At 46.6% G+C, this 25,638-nt stretch overlaps 1 protein-coding gene across 1 annotated transcript in view; it reads right to left on the bottom strand.

Moving 5' to 3' along the window:
* The window catches only part of DNAH14 (dynein axonemal heavy chain 14), a 496,436-nt gene that overhangs the window by 287,991 nt on the left and 182,807 nt on the right, over positions 1-25,638 (bottom strand). The window contains 4 exon segments of the mRNA XM_030558364.1: positions 280-511; positions 1,758-2,008; positions 2,838-2,925; positions 19,924-19,981. Coding sequence (XP_030414224.1) covers positions 280-511; positions 1,758-2,008; positions 2,838-2,925; positions 19,924-19,981 — 629 coding nt within the window.

Below are 25,638 nucleotides of genomic sequence, written 5' to 3' on the forward strand. Positions count from 1 at the left end.
GTCACTACTGCAAGAAAATAAATAACAATGTAAACTATACGGCGAAACAAAACTGCCAGCATTGTTGGAGGCAGAAGATATGGTGGTCTGACCTGAGTCCTGAAGCCTCCAACAACAGCACTAGATCGCCTTCAAATTCTACAAGTGGGATGTGTTACCCATTAGTGATGAATGCAGACAGAAGCTGGATAGCAGAAATACTACTGGTTATAGTTTCTCTAAAAGGAAATATCATAAATGCACTGGATTTATTCTGTCCTATCAGCATATGGTACTTACTTTAGACAGGTCTTTGACAGTCTCGGTTTTTCCTGTACCAGCTGGACCAGCAGGACAGCCTCCGAGATTCAAGTGTAGTGCTCCAGTAAGAGTTAACCAGCATCGGTCGGTGAGCGGTGTAATAACCAATCGAGAGGAACAGCCCAAGTACTCATAGCCATAAATAAAGGAGGCATTACCTTGAACTACCCTACATGTGGTGTTCATTTCATTCCATTCATAGCGCAATTGCCTGAAATAGTATTTGTGTATCAGAATTTTGTAAAATGAATGACAAAGGAACTAACATCACACCTATTCACTGTATGGAATATACATGGATTTTTTAAATGAAGGGATAAATTAGATAGAGTTGAAGGTGCAAGAAGAGTCAAACAAAAATAATAATCATAAATAGGAGAAAATTTAGAAAGCAAAGCTTATTACATTATGTACTAAAAATAAAGCATCACTTTATCATAATGACATGGAATACTGACTATATGAGTAAAAATAACACAGACTCTGAGGACTTGTCTACAAGGTCAGTTAATACATAGTAAACCAGGGTTTTAATGTACAGCACACTAGCTTGCCAGGCACTACAGGTCTTGTGGATCCTGCTACCACATAGTAAGAGTTTTGTAGTGCACTCTGACATACTGCTCTTCATCCAATCTCAATGTTGTCCCCACTCTTGGCTCCTGGCCCAAGTCTCTTTGCTTAGCCAGTCCCAGTCTCCTCCCTCACCCTGACTCCTCATGTGCCCTCTAGCCAGTCCCTTCCCATTTCCCTCCCTGACTTCCAGTCCCAATCTACTCCCCCTACACCAACCTATCCAGCTCCTATCCCCTCTGCATTAGAACCAGGCAGCTTCCTTCTACATGCTCCACGGACCCAGCGCGAGGAAGAGGGCACCGACAGCACAGGAGAGAGACTGGCTTCTTTCTCTCAGTTCTGATGCTTGGCCCCAACCTATCCAGCAGCAACCCAGAGCTACAATGGCCAGGAAAGTTCTGCTAAGCCCCAAACCAGAACATGACCAATATGGACAGAATATTTCGGGAATTTAGTTGAAAGGCTCTAGGAAGTCTCTGTTGGGCATGTGCAAACTGTGATTTCTCAAATGCATATAACTTGGCCAAATAAGGCAGTTTTTGATAGGGTTGGCAAAAGGTATATCCCTGACACAAAGGCTACTCCCCTGCCAAATTTCAAACCCCTGCTGTAAAGTATGGAGTGACACAGCTTCTCCAAGAAAGGTCACTGGAATTTTTTAACATACAAAAACAAGCATTTTCCCCTAGGTTCATTCAAAATTTCAAAAAAAAACAAAAAACAAAAAACAAAAACAACTCGCTCTGAGTCCAGCATTGAAAATTTCAGCCCTAATGCTTAAAGTATGGCAAAGTTATAAGCAACTGAAAACAGTGTCCAATAATGGGAAGTAATTAGATGTTGCTATCATCCCCACCTCAAATAATTTTAAAACTTTGTACCTTGTCCATTCAAAATCCTCCCTTTTGAAGATTTGTTTATCTATCAGACTGGAAAGTATGTCCCTACAGTGGATGTACAGAGTAAGCAACGCCTCTAGTGTGGTTTGCTTGTGAAACTGAAGAATGTCAGATGCCATCTCTGCGAGTTGCTCTAGATTATGGACTACTTCATCATGGATTCCTGTCAGTGCCATTTTTGGATCAGAACTCTGGAAACTTCTTGTACAATCCTTATTAAACATAATTTGACTCTAAAATAGACAAATATTATTCTGGCAGCATTAACTACACTTTCTGTTTCTTTGACTTCAAAAGTATATGTTGCATAAACCCACAGATTAGTTTAATAACCTGGGGTCAGATTCTGACATCCTTATATTGACCAGTACTTTACTCCACAAATAATGGAGTAATGAAGAGAAGTATACTGCTGATGATGAATAATGGTAGCAGAACCCCATGCTTATTTGATATTTCCCTTCTGAACACAGAGAAAAAATAATATAATCTTTTCACACTTAGATTTTTTGTATCTTAACCTTCTAAAATGATCACATTGTTCTGTATTCTACTTCAGGTAATGGACTCTGGAAATACTAATGATTTTTTCACATTCATAAATGTTATTTAAATGTAATTAGCATATAACTATTTTTTCTGTAAACTTCTGTTACAGCCCTTTAAAATTACCCTCCTCCCACTATTCTTTTATTTTAACCCTATTAAATTTGAGGCCCTCATGTCAAGGCTACTATCCATTCTCTTTTTTCCTTGACTGCTGGGCAATACAAAATGGTCCCACCCTCAGGCAACTTTTAAATTGCTCCAACCACCTCTGATAATCAGAGAACCAGAGTACACAAGCAGGATTAAACCTGCAGAAATGGTTTATGTTAAAGAACCATGTTATCAACCAAGTAGTCAAGCATTTTGTACTGAAATTTGGAAAGCTGCTTTCATATAGCATTATTAGAATAGGATTTAGATATTTAAAGGCAGAGTTTCTCATTAAAACAGATATCCAAAATACAAGTGGCAATGGCATTTTTCATGTTTGAATGAATTCTCAATGATACTTACCACAAGAAGTACCACCTGTCCTGGATGAGTCAGAAACCACTGTTTAAATTCCATTTGATTCCACTCGACCATTCCAATATTTACAAATCTACAACACATGTCATACCATTAAAATAAAAGTAGGTGATCACAGAAATACTATTAGTTAATTATTATGCTGCCCAGAAGCAATGTGTGGAGGAGGGCATGCAGGCTCCCATACCTCCCCTCCCAAGATTTGCTGCTTGGTTTGTAGCGTGCATGCTCAGTAACACTGCTGAAGCCTCTGCCCTCACTTTGCGCTCCCTCCCGCCCCCCGAACCACCATCAGCAGGCATGGGTCGTCTCTGATGTTGCCATATACTAAGGTTTTGTAGCAGACTTCATAATCACTAGCTAATATAGCAAGTATTTTGACAAACCAGACTTTGCTATTCTGGATATTTTTGGATGTTAGAGCAGATCACCAAAGGCCCAAAGATTAAAAGTCCTCATCACTTTCAATGTCATATGAGGTGCTCAGAACCTTGCATTAAGTGCTTTGCATCTTGCAGAAGAGACCCTAAAAGAACTACCATTCCATATGCCAGCATTTTGTCCATAAAACAAATTGCAATATCTGTGCTTAACATCAGTTTCAAAAATGCCTCTTCCAAATAATGACAGCTCAGACTACAGAAACAAATCCCACTTCTGCTTCAGTGTCTCCTTACTGATGCCATATCAGACCAATCTGTTACCTAATAAAACTTTTACAAAAGACAAACCACTCCTCTTTCAAATAAAACCACTTCTCTGAGAGTGAAGGCATCCATAGTAAAAGATGTATAAAATAAATGGGATTCTAAGAAATTTTAATTGCCATCACTAGTCCTTACAATGACTGTGACAGATGAGAGACTTGGGAGGTGTGAGAACTTCAAAGACTATTATATTGAAATGGACCAGAGAGGCATGGGCTTTTGTGACAGTAAGAATTAAATGTGTTTTCAGGGTCCTGGCTTACTGGATGAATTTCCTGTGTAATTTCTACTTGTAGTTAATATAAGCTCCCCAACACTGGTCATGGCAAAAATATCTGGCCTTTGAAGCTCTGCTCCAGAGATGAGGGGCACTGACTCATGCTGCATGTTTCAGGAAGCCAGAGGGCAAAGACCCAAACCATGTGAAGACACAGCTGTGCTCTCCCAGGTAAGGGTACCAGGTCTGTCTTGAACAAGGAGGAGCAATCAGGATGACTTGGACTCTGTCTCTTTATTTTCAGCAATACGTTAAACAGTAGAGATACTGGTGAAAAGGTGGAGACGAAGTCCCTGTTCTAGGGATGAGGAGAGCATTGCCCAGGGAATATTGACTCATTCCCACTTTGGAGAACTAGCATGGATATTTCTTATTCAGGTGAGTGCCCAACAGGTCTGTGGACAATGTCCCCCATCTTCTGAATCTGTCGTGAAGTACTGTTGAATGTTTGTGACTGAACTTTCCGCTGTCAAGTTGTATGTGCTTGGGAGGAAGGCTGCAGACAGTGTAACATTGCGGGAGATGCACCAATTCCATAGCCTCACTGCTTCTATGCATAGGGAGGGAGATCTAGCTCCTGCCTGTCAATTGATGTAGTACATACAGGCTATGTTGTCTGTTAGGAATCTTTGTGTGTGATCCTGTGATCAGTGGGAGGAAATGGGCACAGGCAATTCTGACAGTTCTTAGCTTGAGGAGATTGATGTGAAGGGACATCTCCATTGGTGACCACTTGCCCTGCATCATGAGACCGTTCAGATGCATGCTCCACCCTATGAGTGATGCATCCGCAGTGAGGAGCAACGATGGCGAGGTTTGCAAGAAGGGGATCCCTTTGCAAACGTCAGCTGGGTCCTTCCACCAGTCTAAGGAGTTTTTGATTCTGGTGGGATTTGTCTAGTCTGTCCCCGTTTGGTCTGTAGACCAAACTGACTATATTTTTTGGAGGCATCACATGTGAAGCCTGGCATGTGGTATCACCGCCGTTCTTGCTGCCATGTGACCCAAGAGGTGGAGGCAGAGTCTAGCTTCTATATTCATAGTCTGTTCTGAAAAGTTTCTATGAGCATGACTAAGCATGGGAAAATGTGTTGAGGCAAGAGGGCTCTGGCCTATAACAAGTCAAGGTCAGCCTCTATGAATTCCAGGCATTGCCATGGAGTGAGGGTTGACTTCTGGGTGTTGATCTGTAGGCCCAATTCTGTGAACAAGTGCATCATAGCTTTGGTGACTTGGAGACAATCATCCAGGTACAAGTAGATCTTTATCCCGTGGGAACTTAAGTAAGTGGCCACCACTGAGAGAACCTTGGAAAATACTCCTGGGGCCGTTGATAGCCTGAAGGGTAGCACTCTGTCCTGGCAATGGTCGTGTCCCAGAGTGAATCTGAGAAAACATCTGTGAGTAAGTAGGACTGAGATACAGAAATAAGCATCCTGAAGGTTGAGGGCCAAAAACCAGTCTCTCTGTTCCAACACCAAAATGATCGTTGCTAAAGTGACCACCTTGAATTGTTGAGCCTTGACAAACTTGTTGAAAGCTCTGACGTCTAGTAGAACCCTCTGCCTCATAGAAGTTGAGGTACTGGTTCTATGGTTCCTAACTGGAGGAGACAGTCTACTTCTTGTTGTAGTAAACTCTCATGAGAAGAATCCCTGAAGAGCGATGGGGAAGGGTGTTGTGAAGGAGGGAGAGAGGTAAAATGGATGAAACATCTGGTTTGAACAATCTTTAGGACCCACTGGTCCATGTTCTGCATTCCCAGGCACTGCGGAACGCTGCCGATCGGTGGCCAAATGGGTGTGAAACACTGGTTGGCTGTGTCACTCAGGGCGAGTGATCTAATGGCACTTCGATCCACCCATCAAAAATGGTGCTTGGATGTAGTGGGCTGAGACAAAGAAGATGGTGGGCCAGGTGGTTTGCACATATGGAATTTCCCTTTCTTTCTTTGTGGCTCATAGTGGCATTGAGATTGAGATTGAGACGTGTGGTCGATGCTGGGATTGGGGACTAAATTGTCTCTTTTGTCCCAGTATATAGATACCCAGTGACCGGAGAGTAGCCCTGGAGTCCTTCAGGGTGTGATAGGAGACATCAGTCTTCTCAGCAAAAAGCTTTGTGCCATCAAAAGGAAGGTCCCCAATTGTCCCTCTTTCAGGAAGCTCAACAGATGGAGCCATGGCAAAAGTTGCATCACCATAGCCATTATGTTGGCCACATCAAGGGCAGATTGCAGCAATGTCTTTGTCCTAATTGGCCCTCCTGGATAATGGCCTTAAAGTGGTCCCAATGTGATTCTGGCATCTTTTCAATAAACTCGTTCAGTTTTAAGTAATTTATAAAATCATATTCGCTATGAGGGCCTGGTAGTTGGTGATACAGAATTGGAGAGTGGCCAAAGAGAACGCTTTTCTAATGAAAAAGTCTAGATGCTTCCAATCCCTATCACAGGGAATAGCCCTTGACTGGTGTTGTCAACCACTGGAGTTAATGGCATCCACCATGATGGAGCTGGGTGGTGGCTGGGAGAACAGAAATTCAGATTGCTTGGCAGGGACATAATACTTTTTGTCCACCTGCTTGCAGGTAAGTGCCACTGGTGATGGGGTTTGCCACACGGTTTTTGCTGGGTCTAACATGACCTCATTGATAGAGAGGGCAATCTTGGAGGAGGAGGAGGAAAGTGGAGAAGGAGTTGTATGTGAGTGTCCTTGACTTCCTCCAATGGTATCCAGACAGTGTCTGCCACTCCCTTATCCAGCTCCTGGAAGAGGTGAAAGTCATATGCCAAAGATTATGGGGGAGGCATGATAACTTCGCCAGAAGAAGAGGAGGATATGGTCCTTGGTGTCACTTCTTCCTCGGTACTGGCCTCCTGTTCCTCTACGTCTTGTGGAAGTTCTGAAGCACTGGATGCTGCAGGCAAGGAGGTGTATCTCGATAGTTCTCGGGTGAGGCTTGAAGCCTGAGAGGCATGCTGGCAATGTGCCACCCAAGGTTCCTAATATGGCTACTGGGATGGTGGGGGCATACAGCCCGGTGGTGGAGCCCATGAGTGGCCATAAGAAGACGGTGGGGTCATCTGTGGGTATATCCTTCAGATCTGTTAATAGTGAGCACCATATGGGGCTTGGGAGGAGTACTGCAACACTACCTCCTCTGGCTCACTGTCTGAAGCATCACTAGAGAGCAGAGGGGCATGACATGGCAGTGTGGATATTTCCTGTGCTCAGTAAATGCTTGGTGCAGAGGTCCCAAGAAGTGAGGACCCAGATGTGTCTAGCATGCTGAGGTCCCTGGAATGGTGGGATTCTGCTAGTACCAATCATCCCAGGGTCAGTGGCAGTGGAGATGGTCTTGGTGCTGACGGTGCCAAAGATACCAAGTGAATGGAAATCGCTTATGGTTATCTCGGAGCTCACTGTGTGGACTTGCTGCTCTCTTCTTATATGATTTATGAAAAGGGTCCTCATCTTGTTTCTTCGACCCACAGTCCTTAGATGTAGAGGGCTTGGGGAAGATTCACATCTGTCAGGTGATTCGGGCTGGAGAGCAACCTCCATGAAGATGACCTTCCGGCAGATCTCTCTGTCCTTAAGGGATCTTGGCTGGAGTTGTTGGCAAAGACCACACTTCTACTGGATGTGGCCTTCTCCAAGGCAGAGAATGCACTGACAGTATTTGTCCACAACTGGGATTGCCTCTTTAAAGTGAGGCATTTTTTGAAGCCCGTTGAACTGAGTATACCCCACTGGGGGGGAAGGGGGAGAAAAGAATAGGAAAGAAATTAAAGTCTTGGGGGGGAGGGGGGATTTTTAAGCGTAAAATAAGGAAGAAAATAACTACAACTAGAACTATAACTAGGAGACTAACTATAGGTAAGTAAAATAAAGCGATAGTCTTAATGGACTGCTAATGGCTGTAGATCAAGGAAGGAATTATAGCTCCCCACATCACCATCTTGACTTCTATGACTTTATGAATTTGTTCAGACATCTCAGATCTAAACTCAGTCACCACCCTCTGTCCTTTGGCATGAGAAAATACTTTTGAGCAAAACCCTTTCACCCTGTGAGGAGATGGGATCATTTCTATTGCTCCTAACTGAAGGAGAGAGTGCATTTCTCAAATCAGTATAGTCTCATGAGAGGGGTCCCTGTAGAGAGATGGAGAAGGGCTGCAGAAAGTAGGGAGGGAAGGACATAAAGTGGATAGTGTAGCCTAATCTTATAACCTCCATGACCCACTTGTCTTTTGTAATACACAAGGGCAGCTCTAGGCATTTTGCTGTCCGAAGCACGGCAGACAAGCTGCCTTCGGTGGCTTGCCTGAGGAGGGTCTGCTGGTCCCGCGGCTTCGGTGGACCTCCCGCAGGCGTGTCTGTGGGAGGTCCTCCGAAGCCGCAGAACCAGCGGACCCTCTGCAGGCACGCCTACAGGAGGTCCGCTGAAGCCGCAGGACCAGTGGACCTCCGCAGGCAAGCCGCTGAAGGCAGCCTGCCTGCCGCCCTCGCGGCGCCGGCAGAGCGCCCCCCGTGGCTTGCCGCCCCAAGCACGTGCTTGGCGGGCTGGGGCCTGGAGCCGCCCCTGGTAATATGCCACCAAGCCTGTTGGAAATTGGAAAGGTGGTCTCCAAAATTGGAAAGATGGACAAAAGATTGTAGCTTGCAAACTAGAGGGGAGGGAGGAATTGAACCCTTGATCAATCCATCCAAATTACTGTTTAAGGGATAAGTGGGTACTTGCTCAAGGAGGGTGATGAGCTCTCTTCCCCTGGAATCTTTGCCTCTTTCTAATGGGTTCAGTGGTTCTGTAAAATCAAGAGAACTGGGAAAGGTGCAGTCTCTGGGCAGTTTGAGGTGTGCCAAGTCTCCTTTTGTTCATAGGGGTGTATATAACAGAGATCTCAACATGGTCATGGATTTCTTCAGTGTATGTAGGGACTCGTCTGTAGTTCCAGATAAGAGCTTCCAACCACTAAACTGGAGATCCTCAAAAGTATTCTGAACCTCTCTTGTGAACCTCAAATGTTAGAGACATGACGTTCTGTGCATAACAACCGCTGTGGAGAGGGATTTAGCATCGTCATCTGCAGTATCTAAGGAGGCTTGGAGAGAAGTTTCGGCTAATAATTAACACGTCACAAAGATGGTCTGAAAGTGCTGTAATTCATGAAGTCATATTTCCCACAATCACCTGACAACTTATGGTCCAAAATGGGAGGAATATGAATGAGTAATCCTTTTGTCTAAAAAGGTCTAACTTCTTCTGATTCTTATTATACGAAGTTAAAGAAGTATGGACTGGACGACTGGACTATAAGGTGGATAGAAAGCTGGCTAGATCGTCGGGCTCAATGAGTAGTGATCAATGGCTCCATGTCTAGTTGGCAGCCGGTTTCAAGTGGAGTGCCCCAAGGGTTGGTCATGGGGCCAGTTTTGTTCAATATCTTCACTAATGATCTGGAGGATGACATGGACTGCACTCTCAGCAAGTTTGCAGATGACACTAAACTTGGAGGAGTGGTAGATACGCTGGAGGATAGGGACAGGATACAGACGGACCCAGACAAATTAGAGGACTGGGCCAAAAGAAACCTGATGAGGTTCAACAAGGACAAGTGCAGAGTCCTGCATTTAGGACGGAAGAATCTCATTCACTGTTACAGACTAGGGACCGAATGGCTAGGAAGCAGTTCTGCAGAAAAGGACCTAGGGGTTACAGTGGACGAGAAGAGAAAGTTACTCACCTTGCAGTAACTGAGGTTCTTCGAGATGTGTGTCCCTGTGGGTGCTCCACTCTAGGTGACGGTGCGTGCCGGTGCTGTCGATCGGAGATTTTCAGTAGCAGTGCCTGGTTGGGCGCACGCACCCAGATGGTATCTCCTGTCTAGTTGGAATCTTCCTGAGTGCGTGTGCACCACACTCTCCTCAGTTCCTTCTCTACTGTGGAGAGTCATCTCTGCACTCCAAAGTAGAGGGGAGGAGGGCGGGGAGTGGAGCACCCACAGGGACACACATCTCGAAGAACCTCAGTTACTGCAAGGTGAGTAACTTTCTCTTCTTCTTCGAGTGCTGTCCCTGTGTGTGCTCCACTCTAGGTGAATGTGTAACAGTACCCACTATGGTTGGTGGGACTTTAGAGATGCAGCAGGGAGTACTGAAGATATTACTGTATGGCCTACTATTGCGTCTGCCATGGTGTCTTGCGTGAGAGCACAGTGTTTTGCAAACGTGTGTTCAGATGACCATGTAGCCGCCTTGCAGATATCAGGAATGGGAACGTTGTGTAAGAAGACAATGGATGCTGACATGGCTCTAGTGGAATGAGTTCTAATGTTGTCGGGCGGTTGAAGATTTTTTGCACAGTAACAGGATCTGATGCAGTCAGAGATCCACTTGGATAGACGTTGTTTAGAGATAGCTGTGCCCTTTGATCTTTCAGCAACGGAAACGAAGAGTCGTGGAGACTTGCGAAATGGTTTAGTCCGTTCTAAATAAAAGGAAATTGCTCTCCTCACGTTGAGAGTATGCAGGGTTGCGTCCTGCGGATTTTTGTGAGGTATGGGATAGAAAGTAGGTAAGTATATATGTTGGTTGAGGTGGAAGGTCGACACTACCTTAGGAAGAAATTTAGGATGTGGTCTCAAAGTGACTTTATCTTTGGAGAAGATTGTGTAGGGAGGGTGGGCCATGAGGGCACTCATTTCACCAACTCTCCTCACTGATGTTAGGGCAACTAGGAAAGCCACCTTCATGGACATATGGAGGTGAGAGGAGATAGCCAACAGCTCAAATGGAGGTTTCATGAGGGCATGAAGAACGAGGTTAAGATTCCCATGTAGCCACTCTGGATGAATTTCAGGATAAAGATTTTTGCAGGCCAGAGAGAAAGCGTTTAATGGTGGGGTGTGTAAAGAGTGAGTACCCATCCAATAGGTCATGGAAGGTGGTAAGCGCCGCCAGGTGCACTTTGATGGAGCTGAGAGAGAGTCCGTCCTGTTTTAGTTTCAGGAGGTAGTCTAGAATGTTACGGAAGGTCACATTATTGGGTGCTAAATGGTTATGCGAGCATCAAAGAGCGAAACGTCTCCACTTCTGGAGGTAGGTTTTACGAGTGGAGTCTCTCCTACTGTGCAAGAGGACATATTAGACCTGCTCGGAACAGGCTAGTTCATGGGTTTGGAACCATGAAGGAACCAGGCTGTGAGGTGGAGCTTTTGGAGTTGGGGGTGAAGAACTTGTCCGTTGTCCTGGTAAAGGAGATCTGGTCTGTTGGGGAGAGCCCATGGGTGACGGGAGGACATGTGGAGAAGGTAGGGGTACCATGTCTGTCTTGGCCAAGCCGGGGCAATAAGGATGACCTGGGCTTTGTCGTCCACAATCTTCCAAAGAACCCTGTGTAGTAGAGGGATAGGTGGGAAGGCATACAGGAGGTAGTTGTTCCATGGGATGAGGAATGCATCCCCTAAGGATGCAGTCCCGAGTCCCGCCCTGGAGCAAAACAGGGGGCATTTTCGGTTTCGGGTCGTGGCGAAGAGATCTATTGATGACATGCCCCAGTGGGAGAAAAGCTGTTGGAGTACTGCGGGGTGCAGTTCCCATTCGTGTTCTGTCGAGGAGTGTCTGCTGAGTGCGTCCGCAGTAGTGCTGTGACAGCCTGGTAGGTAGGAAGCGATTATCTGTATTTGATGTCGTATGCACCAATTCCATAGTCGAATGGCTTCCATGCAGAGGGAATGTGATGGGGCTCCCCCTTGTCTGTTTATGTAATACATTCATGCTATGTTGTCTATTAAGACTCGCAGGTATTTGTTCTTTATGAGGGGAAGAAAGTGAAGGCATGCTCTCCTCACTGCTCTGAACTCTAAGAGATTTATGTGTAGATGTGTCTCTGATGCAGACCACCGGGCTTGTGCCCTGTGTTCCGCTAGATGTGCTCCCCAACCAATCAGGGAGGCGTTCGTGGTGAGTATGAGCATTGGGGATCATTGCTGGAAGGAAACCCCCGTGCAGAGGTTTTCTGGACTTGTCCACCATTGTAGGGAAGTTACAACATGGGGTGGAGGAGTTAGCAGCATTCCTAAGGGATTTCTGCTGGGTTTGAAATGGAGTTGAGCCAGCCCTGGAGGCATCTCATATGTAGCCTGCGTGTTAACCATGAAGGTGGTAGCTGCCAGGGCCGGCTCTAGCAATTTCGCTGCCCCAAGCACGGCGGCATGTCGCGGGGGGTGCTCTGCCGCTCGCAGGTCCCGTGGCTCTGGTGGATCTCCAGCAGGCTTCCCTGTGGGGGTCCGGTGGTTTCGCGGCTCCGGTGGACCTCCCGCAAGTGTGCCTGCAGATGCTCCACCGGAGCCGCGGGACCAGCGGACCCTCCGCAGGCATGCCTGTGGGAGGTCCACCGGAGCCGCCTGCCGCCCTCCCGGCGACTGGCAGAGCGCCCCCCGCAGCACGCCGCCCCAAGCACGCGCTTAGCATGCTGTGGCCTGGAGCCGGCCCTGGTAGCTGCCATGTGACCAAGGAACTGTAGGCAGATTCTTGCTTGCGTCCTGGGACGAATAGAGAGCGTATATATGACCTGCCTGATAGTAGGAATCTGTTGTATGGGAGCGAGGCCCTGCTCTGGGTTGAGTCAAGATGAGCTCCAATGAATTCAATCTGTTGCGTGGGTATCAGGGTAGAGTTTTGGATGTTTATTTGGAGGCCTAGGCTGTGAAAAAGGGAGACGGTGAAGCGCGTGGCTTGAAGTGTCTCGCCATAGGAGTCGCCCCTGATAAGGCAATAGTCCAGGTAGGGGAAAAGTGTGACCCCGTGTTTGCAGAGGTGAGCCACAACCACGGCTAGGGTCTTGGAAAAAAACTCTTGGAGCTGTGGAGAGTCCGAAAGGGAGAACTCTGTATTGGAAATGATCCTGACCGATTGTGAATCGGAGGAAGCATCTGTGAGCTGGATGTATTGATATATGGAAGTAAGCACCTTGTAGGTCGAGGGCTGTGAACCAGTCCCCTTGATCCAATGCAGGTATTATTGTGCCTAGTGTGACCATCTTGAATCTTTGTGTCCTCACAAATTTGTGAGGCATAGGTCTAATACAGGCCTCCATCCCTCGGTTTTCTTCTGCGTTAGAAGCCTAATCTTAGAAGCCTAGAAAGTAATGGGAGTAGAACCCTGTCCCTTGATGTTGCATCGGCACAGGTTCCACTGAGCCTAGTTGCAGAAGGTGTGCCACTTCTGTGTGAAGTAACTGCTTGTGAGAGGGGTCCCTGAAGAGGGACGGGGAAGGAGAAAGGATAGGAGGATAGGATATGAACGGGATGGAGTAACCGGTCTGAACTATTTCGAGGACCCAGCGGTCCTGTGTAATCCGCTGCCAAGCATGTTGGAAATACTGGAGGCGGTGGCCAAATGGACAAGTAAGTGGTGGAATCAACGGGTGGTCGTGCAGACCCTCGACCAAAGCTTCAAAACTGTTGTTTATTGCCCGGTGGACGGAAGGTGGTGGCTTGATTTTGATTTTGTCTGCATTTGGGAGGTCTAGTATGATTCCTAGTTGTGTCGTATGGTCTCGATTGAGGGCGATAGCACTGATGTGTGCGTGGTCTTTGGTAGGGTTGGTATCATTGTCTCCTGGGAAGAGATGGGTCAATGCCCAGGGTGCGCAGTGTCGCTCTTGAATCTTTCATGGTGTGGAGGAGTTAATCAGTTTTTTTCGAAAAGAGTTTGTCCTTATCAAAAAGGAGATCTTACACTTTGGTCTGGAGCTCTTTAGGAATGCCTGACACAGAGAGCCATGAGGATCTGCGCAGTTGCAGTGGTACAGGCTGCTGTGTCCGCCATGTCTAAGGATGCCTGTAGGGCCGTTCTGGAGATCAGTTGTCCCTCAGACAGGATTGATTTGAAGTCTGCTCTTCTGTCCTCTGGGTTGTATGAGGCAAATTCGAAAAGCTTATTGTAATTATCGAAATCATAGCTGGCAAGGAGAGCAGAATAGTTTGCAATCCTGAATTGTAGTGTCGAGGATGTATAAACCTTGCAGCCCAGGACATCAAGGCGTCTAAGGTCCTTGTCTTGAGGGGGAGGTCGATATTGTGACTGTTTGGTCTGCTGTGCAACTGCATCGATGACAAGAGAGTTCGGTGGTGGATGAGAAAATAGGAAGTCTGCGTCCTTTGCAGGAACATAGTATTTACGTTCGATCTTCTTACAAGTTGGTACTAGAGAAGCTGGGATTTGCCAGAGAGTGTCAGCTGGCTCCATGAGTGCTTCGTTTATAGGGAGCGCAATTTTCGAGGGCGCAGACGGCTGAAGGATTTTGAGGAGTTTGTGCTGAGTCTCCTGAACCTCTTCTAAGCGAATATCCTGACTGAGTGCAACCATCCTAAAAAGTTCTTGAAATTGTTTGCAGTCGTCCACGGTCTGTGGGGGTAGAGGGAGGATGGCTTCATCTGAGGCTAATGGAGAGTTAGGGTTAGGCGAGTCAGGATATGGTGCACAGCTCTCAGGCTCAGGAGGGGGCTCAGGCACCCTGGAAGTGGATGGAGCAGGAGATTGAGGCACCGAAGGAAGATGATAGGTAGGAGGATTCTGCCACGGGTACCAGTGAAGCCAAAGCATGGGGTAGGAGAACCCAGGCATCGCCCACAGGCGGGACAACGTAGGGAAAATGAGGCTGCTGAGCTTGAGTCATAACCTGAGGCAGTAAAGGTGCCTGTGGAGGAGAAGCAGGAGGGGAGAACTCCGCTTGCTGCTGTAGCTCAAGGTCACCTTCGGTGAAAGCCAGTTCAGGTGAAGAAAGTGGCAGGTCAAGAAAGGAGTCCTCTGTATCTAGGAGCAGAGAGTGAGGCTCAGGTGGCACTAAAAGGTCACTTTGAGTGAGAAGCTGTTGTTCCTGCTCCCTAGGTTCAGCTAAGCCTGCTCTCTGCTCTAGCACTTTAGTAGGAGAGAGTGACAGAGAATGTCCTGCTGTATTGAGCCTAGAGGTGCCCTGCAGGGGGTCTGCTGCTGGTGCGCGGGCAGAAGAGTAGTTGGGTACCGACGCTCTTCTCAGTGCCGAGGCTGATCGCGCTTTCGGCACCGCAGCTATTTTCGTTGCTGAGGCAGAGCGCGCTGGCGGGTCCACAGCCACTTTTGGAGGTGAAACTGACCAGGCTGTGAGTACCGCAGCCATTTTGGGTGTCGGTGCCGAACGCGCTGCCAGCACTGCACGCGCTGCCGGCACCGCAGCCGTTGCCAGTGCAGAGGAGGAACGTGGTGCCGGTGCTGAAGCCCCTCTGGGTGCCGAAGAGGAATGAGTTGTCCGCGCCGCAGTCATCTGCGGCACTGAGGGGACCGAGTCAACAGGTGCCTTCCCCGCGCGGGAGGTCTGGTCCCTGCCTTTAAGCTCTGTCAGAGCGGTTGCTGAGGCATTAGAAGAGGCTGATGCAGCTGTCTTTCGTGCTGTCAGCACAGGAGGTAGGGATCTCGCTGGAGACCCCCTCCCCCTGTTAGAGTCTCGTTTGTGAGACTGCTGAGCTTCTTGCCTCCACTCCAGGAAGGGTGAAGCAACGCTCCCCATCGGTTCCGATCTGGCTGGGGAGCGTGTGGGAGCAGGTTCTACCTTTCCCGTCTCCGACAGCGGCTGCAGGGATTTTTCCATCATAATGATCTTGAGGCGCAAATCCCTGTCACGACGAGCTCTTGACTTGAGGCTCGCACAATGGAGGCACTTCGCGGGGATATGGGTGTCCCCGAGGCACTTGACACAATGAGAGTGGCCATCTGACCATGGCATGAAGTCCTGACAGGAGATGCATCTTTTGAAACCTGAAGCTCCTGGCATTATGAGTTAAAGATGGCCAAGGAGAGTGTCTCAATGGGAGACAAGCCTGAGGCGTTTTTTTTTTTTGGTAAACTAAATAACTAACTATGTAAATATACTAAAGGAAGGGAAACAACTGGGAAGTAATTAATAATTACTTCCATGTTCTTTGTTACTGTTTCCCATAGAGATCAGGGAAGAGAAGGTAGCACTGCCCCGAGTCCCGTCTTCAGCCGAGGACGGTTGAGAAGGAACTGAGGAGGGTGTGGGGCGCACGCACTCAGGAAGATTCCAACTGGACGGGAGATACCATCTGGGTGCGTGCACCCCAACCAGGCACTGCTACTGAAAATCTCCAATCGATAGTGCTGGGACGCACTGTCACCTAGAGTGGAGCACCCACAGGGACAGCACTCGAAGAAGAAGCTGGATATGAGTCAACAGCGTGCCCTTGTTGCCAAGAAGGCATTTGGGGCTGTATAAGTAGGAGCATTGCCAGCAGATTGAGGGATGTGATCATTCCCCTCTATTCGACATTGGTGAGGCCTCATCTGGAGTACTGTGCCAAGTTTTGGGCCCCACACTACAAGAAGGATGTGGAAAAATTGGAAAGGGTCCAATGGAGGGCAACAAAAATGATTAGTGGGCTGGAGCACATGACTTATGAGGAGAGGCTGAGGGAACTGGGATTGTTTAGTCTGCAGAAGAGAAGAATGAGGGGGGATTTGATAGCTGCTTTCAACTACCTGAAAGGGGATTCCAAAGAGGATGGATCTAGACTGTTCTCAGTGGTACTCGATGACAGAACAAGGAGTAATGGTCTCAAGTTGCAATGGGGGAGGTTTAGGTTGGATATTAGGAAAAACTTTTTCATTCAGAGAGTGGTGGAACACTGGAATGGGTTACCTAGGGAGGTGGTGGAATCTCCTTCCTTAGAGGTTTTTAAGGTCAGGCTTGACAAAGCCCTGGCTGGGATGATTTAGTTGGGAACTGGTCCTGCTTTGACCTCCTGAGGTCCCCTCCAACCCTGATATTCTATGAAGTAGACCTAGTAGCTGTTTATCCCTCTCATTTCCAGTATCCTCTACAAGATAATTAAGTCTGTAGGAGTTGGGGGAGAATAAAAATTGAGGAACATGATATTTCTTACCTGCCAATTTTCAAGTTGGTGAGATAGGGTGGCAGGAGTTTGCCACACAGTCTTTGCTGCACTTAGGGATGCTTCCCAGCTAGCGCAACTCAGGTGAATGTTGCCAACTACAGAATGTCCAGGAGCTTGTGTTGTGAGTCTTTAGCTTCTGCAAGAGGTATCTGAAGGCTGTCAACCAACCTCTCCAGAAGATCCTGGAACTGACAAAAATTGTTGGCCACTAATGATGATGGAGGCATGACTGCCTTGTCTGGAAATGAGGATGAAATAGGAGTTTGAGGGGTGGCCTCTGTGACACTGCACCCCATATACTTAGTGATATTATGATACAATTATGACTTAGTTATGATGTATTTTATGCAAGATAAGTCATGTGAGATGTCACTGAAAATTTTATGATTTGCCGAATATGGTTATCCTATTTGTACGCATGTATTATTTTTGTATCTGGAGTTATGAATATTGATTATGTATCTGTATTCCAAATGCAGTTACACCTGGGGAACGCCCAAGAGATTAGATGTTTTCAGTCTAGGTAGTGGGTGGGGAAGTGCCTATTCAGGGCAATGAGCCATTAGGAAAAAACAATAGGCCTTAGGAGAAGCTTATCATCTCGCACCTGGGGAGCCTTCCTGAGAACACTACAGACAGCCTTTGAGTAATGGCTGCTATGACTCTACAAAGACATGTGATGTGACCACGTCTCTAGATTACATTTTAGGATGTCAATGTTTTACCACAGACTAGTATGGGAACCAGGCTTTGGGAACAAAGGGATCCAACCATATGCAAAAGCTATATAAAGGAGGGAGTGACATCATCTGGTGTTCTTCCCTCGCCACCCAAGAAGACTCCTGGAAACACCTGAGGAACAAACAGTGAACTGGGGGAAGTGCTGGACCCAGGCTAAAGGGTTTTTTAGCCTGTGAATGAAACACCTGGGGATTCCAAGCTGCAAAGCAGATGCAGATTGCCTCTTAAGAATCTGCAGCCTGCTTGTATCGTTCCTTAGGGTGGGAATTTGCTATTCATAATATACTAAATAGACTGGATAAGTTTAGTTTGCATTTTTTGTTTATAGGTATTCTGCTTTGATCGGTTTGCTATCACTTATAAACACTTAAAGTCCATCTTTTGTAGGTAATAAACTTGTTTTTGCTTTATCTAAACTAGTGTGTGGGAATCATAACTCAGGGCAAAGGGCTGTTGCATATTTCTCTCTAGATTGAGGGAGGGAGTGAATTTTATAAACTTATGCTGTACAGTTGTCTGTGCAGTGGAGGACGGTATAAATTTGGATTTATACTCCAGAGCAGGTGTATGCCTGAGGAGCTGGGAGTAGCTTTCCCATGCAGGTGCTGGTCAGAGAGCTGCTTGTAACTGAAGCTGAGTGTGTTCCTATCTGTATGTATGCTGGTGAAAGTGCAGGCTGGAGGATTTTGTAGCTTGTCACAGCAGTACAGTGTGAGAGGGGCCCAGGCTGGTGGGTCAGGGGGCTCAGTGGTACCCCAGTTCCAGGTGGCACTCAGGGGGGACCCATCACAGTCTCCTTTTCCTCTCTACTCTCTTGTTCTTCAAAGGTCTTCTCATGAAAGGGTTTGATGGGGAGACTGTATAACCCTACCCTTTTGGTGTAATGGAGGTGGAATTTGGCAAACTGCTACCGATATGCTGCCCAAGGATCCTAGTATGATCACTAGGGGGAGGGGGAGGCCATACGGAAGAGAGGGTGATTCTACTGTTCCTGTTGTGGACAAGGATCCTGTCAAAGTATAGCTTTCTATCTGGATATGCACTGATAATATGAGACTGACTGAATATCTCCTTCATCCTCCTCAATATCCTCCAAAGCAGGGGGGCCCTGTACAAAAAGGCAGATAATCTTGCAATACTGGGAAGCAATGGTAATCTGGAGACTGGGGTCTTGGTACCAAGAGTTGTTGGTACCTATTTAACAGTGAGGAATCCAGTTCATCTAAATGTGATAGGTCCCTGGAGTAGTGGTATTCCTGCGGTATGGAGTGGATCAGTACTAATGCAGGAATTGAGGTGGATGGTACTGTTGATCTGGAGCAGGTAGGTTCTCAGGCTTCAGGTGTCTGGTGCTTCAATTTTGTCAGAGGAAGAAGGCACTGATAGTAAGTCTGATGTATACGGTGCCATTTTACAGAAGTATATGTCCTGGGCATCCTGTCTTTCATAGTACATGGGCCTGCTGGAGCCATATTTCTCTGAAACACTCCAGGATCTTCTGGCTCTGCTGGTACTGGAGGAAGAGTTCATTGCTTCCATGGTACCAAATTGAGAGGTCGAGGCCACCAATACTGTAAATTTATTGGGAGATTAGGGCCTTTTGGGAGCTGGATCCTTGTGACGGGAGACCAAGTTTCTCCTCTTTGGAGCTTTCCCTGAATCCTCTAAAGTCTTCTGCCTCTTAAGGGAGATCTTGGCTGAGCTCAAAGGATGTTATGTCTGTCCAGAGACAGAAATTCATGGAGGGGCATGCCACCAATGGCTCCTGAGAATAAAGCTTATAGAAGGACAAAAGGATAAATCAGAATCAAATCGAAACAGAAAAACGCTTAAAGTGTACATGAAGTGGAAAAAGATGGAGTTTGTTGGGATTGAAAATTACACACAAACCATCTGCACGATTGTTTTTTTAAGAAGTGTTAGTATAATTTTGTTTGCTGTTTAATACATGATTAGACTATTAGAAACTATCCCCATCTTCAACTGGAACTGCACTAAATATGCTCCAAGGAGAGTGAAATCATTCTCTGCTGTTTTGAAAGGACTAGTCTGGTTATCTCAAATGATTTCTGAGCACTCCTGCATGCCAATGCTACCAAACATAAGCCTGAAATTCTGCACACTGTCAGTTTTCATTTAGCTTTAGGTAAGAGCGTTTATGGTATGCATTTGCTTGTTTTTTTTTAAATAATTGTAAGTCTTTTGTTCAAGTGTAAGCTTGCTGGGGGCAGACTATCTATCTCCTACTGTGTGTTTATACAGCACCTAGGCCAACAGGATCCCGACCATGATTGAAGCCTCTGGATGCTACCACAAATACAAATAAATATGTAACACAAATGACTATAACAGAGAATTTTTTATTCAGTGGGAAATATATACTTACTTTTTTACCATGTCAAACATGCTGCTCTCTACATTACCTAGCCACTGCTCAACAGGGCCTCTAATTACGAATAATTCTGTAATGTAGAATTGAAAAGTCAGCACTTATTGAAAACAACTGAACATTTTAATTTCATATTCTTACAACTTTATTTGAATTGTAGGCATTAGGAGTTCTACTGCACCTCTTATTTCTCAATTCTACACACTTGAAACTAATCCCGAGTGCGAGAAAACATTTCTCTCCTTTGGATTCCACTGTCTTTCTCCAGGGCTACAGATTTGCAGCTCATTCATGTGCGTAACTTACAAAGAAATCAATGGAAATTTTGTCTCCATGGAGATGTAGGCTTATATAATGCATGAAGGATCACATCCAGAAAGAATGGTTTACTTACCTTAAAGTAACTCTAGTTCTTGCAACTTGTAGTTCATATCTATTTCCCCTCTTGGTGCGCATGCAACCCACCTCATACACACAAGATTGGATTATTTTGGCCAGTGGTATCCAGTGGGACCATGTCTGCACCCACAAGTTGGTTTAAAGCAACATTTATTGAATGAAAAAATGTTACAAACCATGGAATTTATGGCATGTTTTGACTTTACACTTTTTTCAAAAACAGTGGCTTCAGACAAGCCCATTTGGAGAGGTCAGTTTTTATTTCCACAGGCTGGCAGATGGGTGCACAGACCATTCCCCCCGCAAGAAAGCTCAGGCCATTGGTGTTTGCAAGAGAACCTCATATACCAAACTTCAGTTCAAGGATCCAGGATGAGGATCTACCATGTACTGGAGAGTAAAGACCCAGGAATAGGATCTCAGCTTCAGGTGGCAAGTCATTGACCCACATCCAAGGATCTTCAGATGGATAGGGTAAGCTAGGGTGTGCTAACAAATTTTATATAGCAAAACCTAAAGGACAGAAGGGCAAATCTCCAGTAAATTCAGCCCTGGGTCACACTACCAAGAAACATGGGACTCAAACACAAGGATGAGTCTGAGGAAAGTGACAGTCAAGCGATGGCTGGATCTGAACCTCTCTGCTGGGTCATGTACATTCTGCAGAAGGACCATGGACCTGACAATACAGGATTGGAAACACAATGGGAGTGGGCCTGTAAGGGTGGCTCATGGAATCATGGCAGGAGTAGCAGCAGCAACATACATGCCAAAGGGACAGGATACAGCTCCAGTTTGGGTTAGCAGAATAGCTGACTCTCTGGCTTCTCTCATGCCTGAAAGGCTATGGACTATGTCTGGAGCAATAATCTCACATTAGAGGTAATGTGCCCTCCAGAACCTTTTAAATCTCACCCCCCCCTTCCCCATCAAGAGTTATGCATTATCTCTAGGCCTCACGTTCAATTGGTTTGGTTGGAGATGCTTGCAAGACGAGTTTGGGGGGGTGTCATAAGCCAGCACACATCAACAGGGCACAAAAATGTGAATCAGAGGCAGCCGGGATAATTTTGTGACTTGGAGTAGGAGCACATAGTGATAGCTGATGCAATGGTCCTGAGCTCTTTAGGAAGGACAGAGAGCATCTGTCAGATATTGGGACCGTCATTTGGCTTGGTGACTTTAGGGATTGGGTCATTCAGGAGAAAGATACCAGGCATGCTGCATGTCCAGTGACCAGAGGCCAGTGCAAGTAAGGCTAAAGGGCAAGCTACCCAAAGGTCAATGAGGTTCGGGATTTCACAGCTGAACGATACACGTTGCACTCGTGGGGGGAGGGAAGCGGGGGGAAGTCTTTACTGATTGAGGTTCCCAACCCAGCCTTATGGCTCTGTCACTCCACCCCTTGTTACATGGTGGGGAGATGGTCACAACTGAACTGAGTCTTGTGGGGTAGCCCAGGGAAGGTCTACTCTGACTGTATGGCTTGTGGTAGAAGCCTTGTAACCTGCACTGGAAACAATTAAAATGTTTGGTATGTGAGAGCTACAGCGGGCAATGTAGTGTCCCTCCAAGGTTTAATTAATAGTTGCAAGCAAACCATTTAAAACCCATCTCACATGTCTGTGGATCATTAGCCTGCTGTCCTGGTCAAAGTGTTCTGAAGGCTGGGAAGGTGCAGAGCTGCTGGTGTGATTTGACTCAGAAAGTGCCAGCCTCCATAGCTGAATGGCCTCTTGCTTCCCCTTGTCTGTTGATATAAGCATAGCTGTGGTTTAGTATGTCAGAACTTGGATCGTGCATCCCTAGAGTAGTGGTAGGAATGCCTGGCAGGCCAATTGAATGGCTCCGAGCGCTAGAATAATTATGTGGAGGACAAGCTTCCAGAGGGGAACATGGGACTGGATTTAAAGGTGATCTAGTGAACTCTAAATCCCTGAATGGAGGGGTCCTGGCACCAGAGACTTGAAAGGCAGAGGTGCAGAGAAGGGTACCCCACTGCACACTTTTCCCCACCAGTTTAACTAGGAGAGAACTTATGGGACCATTATGCCCATTGGCTATCTTCCTCATATATACACTGATTTCAAACACTCTTGTATACAGTGTAGGTTAAGTCTGGACAACTGCATCATATAGGGCATGAGGCCATATGTCCCAAGAGTCTAAGTTGGTTACCATTTGGGATCTGGATCAGCATGTTAGGTGAGGTATGGGCTGATCTGGATCCTTTGTCTCCTTAGATAACTTGTCATAACATCAACCTCATGAAGAAACTTGCACAAATACAAACAGATATCATGCTTCCTTTCCAAATGCAAACGGATGGACATCATATCAAATGGACTAAAGTAAAAAATCCACTGCTATCTACCTACTACACAGACCACAGTGAGATATTATCCATCTCTATCAAAGAAAACTGAGGAACCACCATGATCAGCATCCTATACAGCAAACAGGAAAACATCAAAAAGAGCTCTCCAACCTGGAGACTTAATTAATAACCAAACTTCCCTACAAACGGACTTCACTAAATAAGACAGGAGATCTACATTACTCACTTCACCTCTCTACAAAGGAAAAAGGACTGTAAGCTGTCTAAACTCCTACCTGCCTCATGGGGCACAAATGTGGTACCCCCAACCCACCCAGCAATATTGTCAATCTATCCAACTACACACTCAGGCCCAGAAGAAAGTCTTCCTATCTCGGGGACTCTCTTTCTGCCCTGCCACCCCCCACCAACATGATTACAGTTCTGCAGCAATCTGGAAGTCACTTTCGCCGTCTCCGACTCAAAGAATACTTTCAGGACAACACTGAACAGCACATTGATACACAGGTACCCTCCCACCAACAGCACAAGAAGAAGAACTCCACATGGACTCCTCCTGAGGGTCGAAATGACAGTCTGGACCTCTTCATTGAATGCTTCTGCCGATGTGCACAGGGCAGAAATTGTGGAAAAAACAACATCGCTTGCCTCATAACTAAGTCGTGCAGAACGCAATGCCATCAACAGCCTCAGAAACCACCCAGACATTATCATCAAGAGGCTGATAAAGGAGGTGCTGTTGTCGCCATGAACAGGTCTGACTACCAAGGAGGCTGCCAGACAACTCTCCAACACCAAATTCTACAGGCCACTTCCCTCAGATCCCACTGAGGAATACACTAAGAAACTGCAACATCTACTCAGGACATTCCCTACACTAACACCGGAACAAATCAACATACCCTTAGAGCCTCGACCAGGGTTATTCTATCTACTACCCAAGATCCACAAACCTGGAAATCCTGGACGCCCCATCATCTCGGGCATTGGCACTCTCACTGAAGGACTGTCTGGATATGTGGACTTTCTACTCAGACCCTATGCCACCAGCACTCCCAGCTATCTCCGTGACACCACTGATTTCCTGAGGAAACTACAATGCATTGGTGACCTTCCAGAAAACACTATCCTAGCCACCATGGATGTAGAGGCTCTCTACACGAACATCCCAAACACAGATGGAATACAAGTGTCAGGAACAGTATCCCTGATGATGCCACAGCACAACTGGCTGCTGAGCTCTGTGGCTTTATTCTCATACACAACTACTTCAAATTTGATGACAATATATATCTCCAGATCAGTGGCACCGCTATGGGCACCCGCTGGCCCCACAATATGCCATATCTTTTATGGACTGACCTGGAAACAACTATCCTCAGCTCTTGTCCACTCAGCCCCTTCTCTACCTACGCTACATGATGACATTCTTCATCATCTGGACCCATGGGAAGGAGTCTCTGGAAAAATTCCACCACGATTTCAACAGCTTCCACCCCACCATCAACCTCAGCCTGGACCAATCTACACGGGAGGTCCACTTCCTAGAACACCACAGGTGCAAATAAATGATGGTCACATTACCACACCTATATCGAAAATCTACTGACCGCTATGCCTACCTTCATGCCTCCCGCTCCATCCAGGGCACATCACGCGATCCATTGTCTACAGCAAGCACTGAGGTAAACCGCAACTGCTCTAACCCCTCAGACAGAGACCAACACCTACAAAATCTCCACCAAGCATTCTCAAAACTACAATACCGCAAGAGGAAATAAGGAGACAGATCAACAGAGCCAGACGTGTACCCAGAAGCCTCCTACTGCAAGACAAACCCAAGAAAGAAACCAACAGGACTCCACTGGCCATCACATACAGTCCCCAGCTAAAACCTCTCCAACGCATCATCAGGGATCTACAACCCATCCTGGACAATGATCCCACACTTTCACAGGCCTTGGGTGGCAGGCCAGTCCTCGCCCACAGGCAACCTGCCAACCTGAAACATATTCTCACCAGTAACTGCACACCGTACCATAGGAACTCTAGCTCAGGAACCAATCCATGCAACAAACCTCGATGCCAACTCTGCCCACATATCTACACCAGCGACACCATCACAGGACCTAACCAGATCAGCCATACCATCACCGGTTCATTCACCTGCATGTCCACCAATGTAATATATGCCATCATATGCCAGCAATGCCCCTCTGCTATGTACATCGGCCAAACTAGACAGTCTCTACGGAAAAGGATAAACGGACACAAATCAAATATTAGGAATGGCAATATACAAAAACCTGTAGAAGAACACACTTCAACCTCCCTGGCCACACTATAGCAGACCTTAAGGTGGCCATCCTGCAGCAAAAAAACTTCAGAACCAGACTTCAAAGAGAAACTGCTGAGCTTCAGTTCATCTGCAAATTTGACACCATCAGCTCAGGATTAAACAAAGACTGTGAATGGCTTGCCAATTACAAAACCAGTTTCTCCTTCCTTGGTTTTCACACCTCAACTGCTAGAACAGGGCCTCATCCTCCCTGATTGAACTACCTCATTATCTCCAGCTTGCCTGCATATATATACCTGCCCCTGGAAACTTCCACTACCTGCATCTGATGAAGTGGGTATTCACCCACGAAAGCTCATGCTCCAAAACGTCTGTTAGTCTATAAGGTGCCACAGGATTCTTTGCTGCTTTTACAGATCCAGACTAACACGGCTACCCCTCTGATACTTGTCATGACAGCGAACCCCTTAGTGAACACCCTCAGTGCCATGGAAAGATGAAAGGGCAGGACCCTGTACTGTAGTGAGATACTCCTACTAAGAATCTGAGGTATTCCCTGTGTGATAGATGAATGGATATGTGAAAGTAGAAGTCTTGCAGGTTGAGAACCACAAATAAGCCTTGAGGATCTAACGAGGAAATTAAGGAGGCCAGAATCATCATCCTGAAGTTGAAA

Source organism: Gopherus evgoodei, chromosome 3 (assembly GCF_007399415.2).
Source record: "Gopherus evgoodei ecotype Sinaloan lineage chromosome 3, rGopEvg1_v1.p, whole genome shotgun sequence".
Lineage (NCBI taxonomy): Eukaryota > Metazoa > Chordata > Testudines > Testudinidae > Gopherus > Gopherus evgoodei.